This window comes from Notamacropus eugenii, chromosome 2 (assembly GCF_028372415.1).
Source record: "Notamacropus eugenii isolate mMacEug1 chromosome 2, mMacEug1.pri_v2, whole genome shotgun sequence".
NCBI classification, from domain to species: Eukaryota; Metazoa; Chordata; class Mammalia; order Diprotodontia; family Macropodidae; genus Notamacropus; species Notamacropus eugenii.
This window is the reverse complement of record NC_092873.1, coordinates 376,462,847-376,471,425: the sequence shown is the minus strand read 5'-3', so window position 1 is coordinate 376,471,425 and position 8,579 is coordinate 376,462,847. Positions and strand designations below refer to the sequence as shown.

The window sequence follows — 8,579 nt, the reverse complement described above, 5'->3', positions numbered from 1 at the left end:
ACTAATTCATATGAAAGCATTTGATAAATTGTAAAACAATAAAGAAATGTGTGATTTCATAAAAAAAAAATCCATACTCAGACACTTACTAATTGTGTGACCCTGAGCAAGTCACTAAGAAGAAAAAGAAGAAGAAAAAGAAGATGATGATGATGATGATGATGATGATGATGATGATGATGATGATGATGATGTTGCTGCTGCTGCTGCACTGGAATGACACCAGGATTCTCATTGAGTTCTGTCACTAATTAGTTGGCCTTTGGATAAGTCATTGTCCCTTTCTGAGCATGGATATTCTCACTTTAAAAAGGTTAGACTATATCAGGGATTCTTAATCTGTAGTATATGGATCTCCCAGAGGTCTATGGATAAATTCCAGAAGGGCTGCCAATTTGTTATTTTTAAATTATTTTGATAACTGCATTTCAATATAACTAGTTTTCTTCCTAATCCTCTATATTTTATTTTATGCATTTAAAAACATTATGAGAAGTGGGTCTTTAACCTTTAAAAATAAAAAAGGTTAAGATGATCCCTTTGTTGCTGTGATTTCTAGGTACTAATATTCTATATTCTAAGGTCCCTTCCATCTGGAATATGCTATGTCCTCAGGTCCCTTAGTTAGCCCTGTATTTCTATTTCAGCTTTGGAAATGAAGATCTGACTTTTGAACAGGGTTTCCTGTGGCCATACCCTCAAAGGAAGAGTACAAATCCCTATTCTCGGACACATCCTACCACCACTGTTCCCTAGGGAAGTACTCTCTCCCCAAGGCATGCATTTCATTCATCATCGGGAATTGATTGTGATTGAGCACAGTGAGTGGGGATGTGGAATTTCTGGGTGACCAAACCTGGCCACAGCATGGCTTGCCACAGACCATTGTATAGAAAAGAAGCTTGTAGCAAACATGAATAGATCAAACAGACTTTTTTGCTCTTAAAGTTCATTTATTGAAACCACAGAGTGGTTTAGGATTGAAGGAAGAAAGAAATAGACAATGCTTGTCTTTAACCTCTCATCTTTATTATTACAAGTTTGCTGTCAATCCCATTTCCTGGTGGTTTAGGAGAGGGTTCAGTGAGTAGAAGGTAAGCAGAGAGAAACTCAAGCAGTTACCCACCAGCCAGGTATGAGAGTGATAAGGAGCCAGGGAGGACTTGGATGGATCAGTCAGACAAATAATAACTAGTCACTTACTACATTCAAGGCATGGTGTTCTGCAAGGATACAAAGAAGGCTAAGACAACTTCTACTCTCATAGTTTTCCAAACTTTTGGGAGAGATTGGACATAAATTCCAGAAAAAGGAGGATTCTAAATGATGTCTCAGAGCAGGGAATATTTTACCCACATAGCATTGTAAGGATCTGGTATTGGGTATTTAGAGCAAAGAGTTATCAAAATAGACTGGAATTTGTTTATGGAGGAGGGACCTTGAGCCACGCCTTGAAGGGTTTCACTGGACTAGAAGGGAAAGGTGTTGAGCAGGTATTGTAAAGGTGAGAAAATGCAAAATGCATTTGATAGATAGCCAGAGATAAGGCTGGAGGGAGAGAGGGAAGGAGGGAAAGACAGAAAGGAGGGAAGGAAGAGAAGAAGGGGAAAGGGAAAGGAGGGAGAGACAGAGAGAGGGAGGAAAGGAGGGAGGAGGAGAGAGAGAGGAGAGGGAGAGAGAGAGAGAGAGAGAAGAAGAGAGAGAGAAAAGGAGGGAGGGAGAGAGAGAGAAGGAGGAGAGATAAAGAAGAGGGAAAAGAAAAGGGAAAGGGGGAGGAGGAGGGGGGAAGGAGACTGGAGACAGACAGACAGACAGGTTATGGCTATACGGTGAAAGATCTTACATATCACATAAGAAAACTTAGAATTTATCCTGTAAGCTGCTGAGAGTCATTGAAAAATTTTGAGCAGGAGAGCTTCAAACGGCAATGTATTAGACTAAAGTCAGAACAGGAATATACTCGCTTATTAGGGTTATTAGAAATAGCAGCCCTTCACTCCAGAGAAGGCCCCACCTTTGGTACCACAACCACCCATATCTCGTGGCTCTGAGCATCCAACGGAGCCAAAGATCTCTTCCTCATTGTATCCAGAAGGGCCACAGTGGGGTGGTTCAATATCTAGGCGATGAGGATCAGATTCATGGCAGCCAGGAGAACAAGGAAAAGAAGGTGGGCATGGGCATGGTTTTGGGTAGTCGCAAGAACTACTAGGGCCACGTAGCTCCATATGTGGTGGCTCTGGGTGAGGGCAAGGCTCTGGATAGCGCTCTAAACAGGGTCGTGGTGCAGGACACGGCTCAGGCCGTGGAGAAGGACAGGGCTCAGGCTGTGGAGAAGGACACGGCTCTGGCCGTGGTGAAGGACACGGCTCAGGCTGCGGTGCAGAGCATGGTTCAGGGTGCGGTTGCCAGCATGAGCGTGGAGCTGGGAGTGGGCACGGTCTCAGTCGTCGTTCTGGGGGTGAACATGAATCTTGGAGTGGCCGTGGTTCTGGACGTGGCTGTGAGCAAGGAGCGCTACAAGAATATTGTGTACTAGAGCCCTGGCAGGTGCGTCTGATGGGGGGTATCTGAACAGGTTGCCTCCTCGGGGGGACCTGAATAGGACAGTTGGGAGAGGAAATTTCTAACCGGTGTTTGGGACCACATCTCTGGGAAGACCTCGAAGCTGGGCGCCTAGGAGAACAGCTACCATAGCAAGGCTGAGATTGGCGTGGAGGAGTACAGTAAGTATAGGTGGGCTGAGATCTGCATGGAGGGGAGCAGCTCCGATAGGCCGACCGAGACGTGCGTGTAGGAGTACAGTAAGTATAACTAGTCTGAGATCTGCGTGGAGGAGAGCAGCTCCTATAGGTAGGCCGAGATACGCGTGGAGGAGTACAGTAAGTATAAGTAGGCTGAGATCTGCGGGGAGGGGAGCAGCTCCTATAGGTAGGCCGAGATACGCGTGGAGGAGTACAGTAAGTATAAGTAGGCTGAGATCTGCGTGGAGGGGAGCAACTCTGATAGGCGGGCCGAGACGTAGGTGGAAGGAGACATGGAGTGGAGCAGCTCCGATAGGCCGGCCGAGAAGTGCTAGGAGGGTTGCAGCTGACATAGGAAGGCAGAGGTCCACGTGAAGGAGAACAGCTATGATAAGAAGGCTGAGAGGTGCGGGCAGGTACACATCTACCATAGGATCCCTGATATTGATTTTGAGAGGAACAGCCATTGTAAGATCCTTGGTATTGGCTCTGAAGTGCACCACCGCCATAACACTGAGACTGACGTTGAGAGGTATAGCTGGTATGATACCCCTGAGACTGGCAGTGAGGGGCACTGCTGCTATAATATCCCTGAGTCTGACATTGAGGGTAGTATTCTACATAAGACTGAACTGGCTGCGAGGCTGCCACTGGCACATAGGTCTCAAGAGGGCATTGCACATAGTAAGTTTCAGTACAACAAACTGGAGAGCATTGCACATAGGAGGTCTGAACAGGATATGCAACTTGGCATTCTACATAGGTTTCCTGGGCCTGGCATGGGGCCTGGCACTGCACATAGCATATCTGGGACTGACTTGGGGCTTGACCATTCCCTGCACATACATTAGACTGGCCTAGGACCTGGCCTTTTGTAGATGAAGTTTGAGATTGGCTTACAACTTGACCCTTTGCAGAGCAAGTTTGAAAAGTTCGTACTTCACCTGAGACCTGGCCTTTTATGGGGACAAAGGATGGAGAAGGAGTAAAAGAAGATCCTTTAACGCAGCACTCTGGAGGTGGTAGGCAGGGCTGCTTCTGCTGCTGGTCACACATGATTCTGACTGCAGATGATAGGGTTCTGTGGGCAGAGAGAGTAGAGGTTAGTCTGGGAGGTTGGGGGAGGAAAAAGAATCCCAGAGTCAGAGATAAAATTCAGAGCAGGAAGGGACTTGAGGTTTCAAACCTTGGATCTTACTAATGATGAAACTAAGGACCAGGGAGGTTAAGCCATGGCTTGTATAGATCATTGGGCTACCAAAGAGCAGGGGGGAATTTGAACATCAGTTTCCTGGATCCAAATCCAGTGCCCTTGTCACCATATTATAGCTCCTGGGGGATGGTTGGAGGCAGGAACATACATAAATCCACATAGACGCTTACCCTCTCCCACAACTGCTCCTAGAAAGACCCAAAGCCAAATGTCATTCACTGGGCAGCATATATGCCTCTTACACCATGAACATGTTTTCAGAAGTCAGTTTAAAATTATTTTTTTAACTATTGGCCATTGTACACAACACTTTGGGCTGTCCCAATCTGGAGCACTTTGGAATTTAAATTGTCTGTGGAATGATTCGCCTCCATGAAAGTGAATAATGAAGAGATGAAGTCACACACAGAGGTATGCAGACACGTACAAACTATGTTGACATGCCGCCAAAACTACCAGATGAAAAGTGGAGAATATAGTCAGAGTTATTTGGCACCATACACACAATAGTGAGTTACCACCCAAGCAAAACATTTGTATTGTGGAGGATTTGTTTTTAAACAAATCTTTTTATTTGTCAGAGAAAATTTTCATTTAATTCAGATGTGCAAAAGGGAATTGCTTTGGAGTCAGAGCAGCTGAGTTCAAATTCTGAATCTTCCATTTAGTAGATGTGGACCTTGGGCAAGTCAGTTCACCTCTAGGTCTTGGCTTCAACGTCTATAAAATGGGAAGGGTTGAGACGATCTCTAAGGTCCCTTCTAGCTCAAGCTGAATAATCCTCCCCATACACCAACTTTGCCAATAACCCTTTCCCTGCCTCCTGCTCGCAAGAAATCCTAGTTTGCACCAGGATAGAAGGAAAGGTTGGCTGACCTTAGAACTGTTTGTTTGTTTTGTTTTTTGCCTTGGACCACTCATGGGATGAAGCTGAAAACATTAAAAACAAGCAAGGACTGGAAGCTTGGGGCCCTGATATGTAAGCCAGACATATATCCATTATTAGGTTTCTCCTTGGCCTTATAAATATGATGGATATACTTCTACACAAGCAAGCATTCCAGATCTAAGTCCATGTAGACCCCACCCCAGCCTACTCTAACCTACCCTACTTCAAAACATCTCACAAAAACAAATGCAAAGGCAGAAAAGGCAATCATCTATTTTAGAGACTCTGGGAAAACCTCTTCTACTTAACAATCTGCCAAATTCTCCCATCTTTCCCCTAATTTCTGAAACTCTTTTGCCAAGGGGCCCAAGTCCTTCCTGAAAAAAATGGCATTCTCCCAGAGAATGATGGCACTCTGGTCAATTTACCTCAATGCTCCAAGGAGGACCTTTTTCATGAGTACAGATGTATCCTCCACCCAGGCAGAGAGCAACCCCTCTACCACTAGGTAGAGATTTTCTAGTAGCCATTGTGGTCAATAACTATTGTCCCATGGTCCAGTCTAGTGATGAGTCTCTCCAAACTTAATACACCCACTTTCAAACAAGAGACAGTCTGTCACAAGGCAGTTTGCTTACAGCTGTCCCAATTTGATAGCACTCCCAATATAAATCAAATCAATCAATCCATCACTGCTTTGCCAAAGACCACCTTGATTTTTCACACAGAGCAGAGATGCTTCCACACATATGCACACCTTCCATCATGCTCCTCTGCACTGTCCTCTTCTCCCCAAGCCCCAACAGATACTCTTCTTGGTCCTCTTCCTTTCTTTTTCCATCCTCATGGCTCCCAACAGTTTCTCTGCTCTGACTCCTTGTCACCTATATCTACCTCTCTGGCCCCCCCAACCCTTGTCCAGTCTCAGAGACTTACCTTCCTTGATGCTATTGTGATCACACTGGCTGAGGAGCCTGGGCCTGGGAGCTGATTTATAGAGTTGCAGCCTCTGACTTGAACTATGAGACAATTTATTGGCATCTGCTCTCACAAGGCGGCAACTGAAGTCCTGGTGACAAGGACCGACATTCCATTGCCTGGTTCCCTCCCTGTGTGTACATGGGTGTGTCTGAGCTCAGTGCTGAGACTTCTGGAATAGGAAGACACTATCCTTCTTAATCGTACATGAGTTTCCTCCATTCCTAGAAGTCCTAGGAGGTTACAAACTGGTTGGGGATTACAAAGTTCTCCCATTCTCCATGTTCTTCCACTCCCCACACACAAACACATATAATTCCAGAAGTCACATTCTCTCTCCTATGGGATTTAACAGATGGCTGAGTGCCTACTATGTGCAAGGCTAGTGTGCTAGATGTTGTGTCTAAGCCCTTCAACTCCAGTTCTGTAATTGATTGCTTATTCTAGAATGAATTCCCTAAATTATTCCAAATTTGATCGATGATTCCACTTGAGCGTGATCTCCTTGGAAACTTTTTATCTTATTTTATTTTATCTATGTATTTATTTTTATTTACTATATTTATAGTATTTTATGTATTTTATTGGCTTTCTTTGTATCCTTAGGGCTTAGCATAGTGCCTGGCCCATAGTAGGTGCCTAATGAATGTTAGTTGGCCGACACACTTGATGCTTGCTTAGACATGAGCAGTAGGCCACATCCAGGTCTGTGCATATTACTTTGGTTTGAGTGGGCCATGTGTGGCAGATAGAATGTCCAAGGAGAAGTCCTTAGGCTTTGAACCAGTGACATAATCCTTCATATTTACATTAGCATATAAAAAGTACTCATGGAGAAAGTCCAGCACTTTTTCAGACTTAGCAAATATTCCACTCCATGGGGACTACATTCACTATTATCTGTGTGTCATCTCTGGGGAGGGAAGAAAAAGGAGATAAAAGACTAACAATTCCATAGGATTCATGATGAGAAATGCCATTCATATACAGTGAAAGAACTGATAGAGTCTGAATGCAGATCAAAGGATACTATATTTACTTTGTTGTTTTCTTGGTTTTTTTCCTTTTGGCCTGTTTCTTCTTTCACAACATGATTAATATGGAAATATGTTTTACATGATTGCACATATATAACCTATATCAAATTGCTTATGCTTGTAGGGAGAGGAGAGTGAAGGAAGGAGGGAGAAAATTCAGAACTCAATTATTTTTAGATGAATACTAAGAATTGTCTTTACATGCAAGAAAAACAAACACCATTTTTAAAAAGACTGTCTTAGTGCTCAGATGAACCAGAACCAGAGCTATAAGTACCAACAAGTTTTCTGATCCTGTGTTTGTAAGCTGAGTAAACTGTGGTGAACAAAGGGCTGGACTTGGAAAAGACTTGAGTTTGAATCCTACCTTAGACAATTTAGTAGCTGTATGATCCTAGGCAAACCATTTCATTTTTCTTATCCTGTTAGTTTGTCTGTAAAATGAGAATAATAATAACTCCTACCTCACGGGGTTGTTATAAGGATCAAATGCAATAACATTTGTACAGTGCTTTTCAAACCTTAAAGTGTTATACAAATTTTAGCTATTTATTATAATTAGCTTGCCTACTCAGACCCAAGGTCAGCTGTTTACATCCCCCTAATACCTGAGGTTAGAGGTGAGGTACTGTAGCTGTCTACCATGTTATGATGTCCAGTATCACGTGTGGTGCATCCGATGGGGTGTAAAGGAAAAAGATATGAGAAGCTACTTCTAGGACTACACTGTCCCATCACAATGAGAATCATTAAATTTCAATGACTAGGGAGAAAATATGGGTTTCATTCTAGGTGCTGAGTCCTTGGAGAATAAGGTGATGGAATACAGGAGTAGACGAAGTCCAGGGACTAAGGAACATTTCTGGTTATTGGAACTTCAGTAGGGAAAAAAGAAGGGGGAAGGGATGGAAGAGGCAGAAGTTACCTTCAGAGGAACAATGGGAGAAGCATCTCTAACACCATTTCATTGATATTCATAGGAAAATAGTCCTGAATTTTCTGAAACCAATCCCAAACCTTGAAACAGAGGATTCTTCTTTCTCTAACATGAGATCATAGAAACTGGAAATGAGGGGCTTAAAGAGTTGAGATTAAGGTGAAACATTTTCAAAATAAGGAGAAAAATGACTTTCTTTTTCTCTTTGGAATGCTTGGTATGCTACATTCTTTTTATGCAGGCTCCAGACCTTTCTCCAAGGACTTTCTTTATTCTAAGGGGGTTGGAAACTAAATAATTCTTTTAAATCCATTGTTTTGTGATCTTTAACTAAGGTCTAGTTCTTCTTAAATGATAGTCTCTCACATACATATGTATGTATGCATATGAATATATACCTATGAAATATAATAGGTGTCATTTTCTGACTGATATCATTATGTATACATATATCTATATCCATCTGTCTATCAATCTGCCCATCAATCTGTGTGCATGTATGTATGTATATATGTATGAATATATACATATATATGCATAGAATACCATATATTAGAGAAGAAAATGGAAAACAACTCCAGTATCTTTGCAAAAAAAACTCCAAATGGGGTCACAGAGAGTCAGACATGATTGAAACAACTGAACAACAAAAATATATCATAAAGATATGTAGAGAAAGAAAGATGAAAATGGAGTAAAGTTACATCTGAGTAGAGATAAAAATAGTAATAGCTCAGCTCTGACACTCCCTACCTGTGCACCTATAGATAAATCATTGAAT

At 42.7% G+C, this 8,579-nt stretch overlaps 1 protein-coding gene across 2 annotated transcripts; it reads right to left on the bottom strand.

Moving 5' to 3' along the window:
• Window positions 1–932: 932 nt before the first annotated feature.
• KPRP (keratinocyte proline rich protein) lies at window positions 933–5,893 on the bottom strand. Of its 2 annotated transcripts, none has more exons than XM_072646975.1 (2): window positions 5,783–5,893; window positions 933–3,825 (listed from the first exon to the last, which is right to left on the bottom strand). In XM_072646975.1, exon 2 carries the CDS (start codon window positions 3,798–3,800, stop codon window positions 1,977–1,979), a length of 1,824 nt encoding a protein of 607 aa, XP_072503076.1. In that variant the 5' UTR covers window positions 3,801–3,825; window positions 5,783–5,893; the 3' UTR covers window positions 933–1,976. The 2 variants fall into 2 exon arrangements, with proteins under 2 accessions (XP_072503076.1, XP_072503077.1); XM_072646976.1 differs by lacking the exon at window positions 5,783–5,893 and adding an exon at window positions 5,604–5,774.
• Between the last annotated feature and the right edge of the window lie 2,686 nt (window positions 5,894–8,579).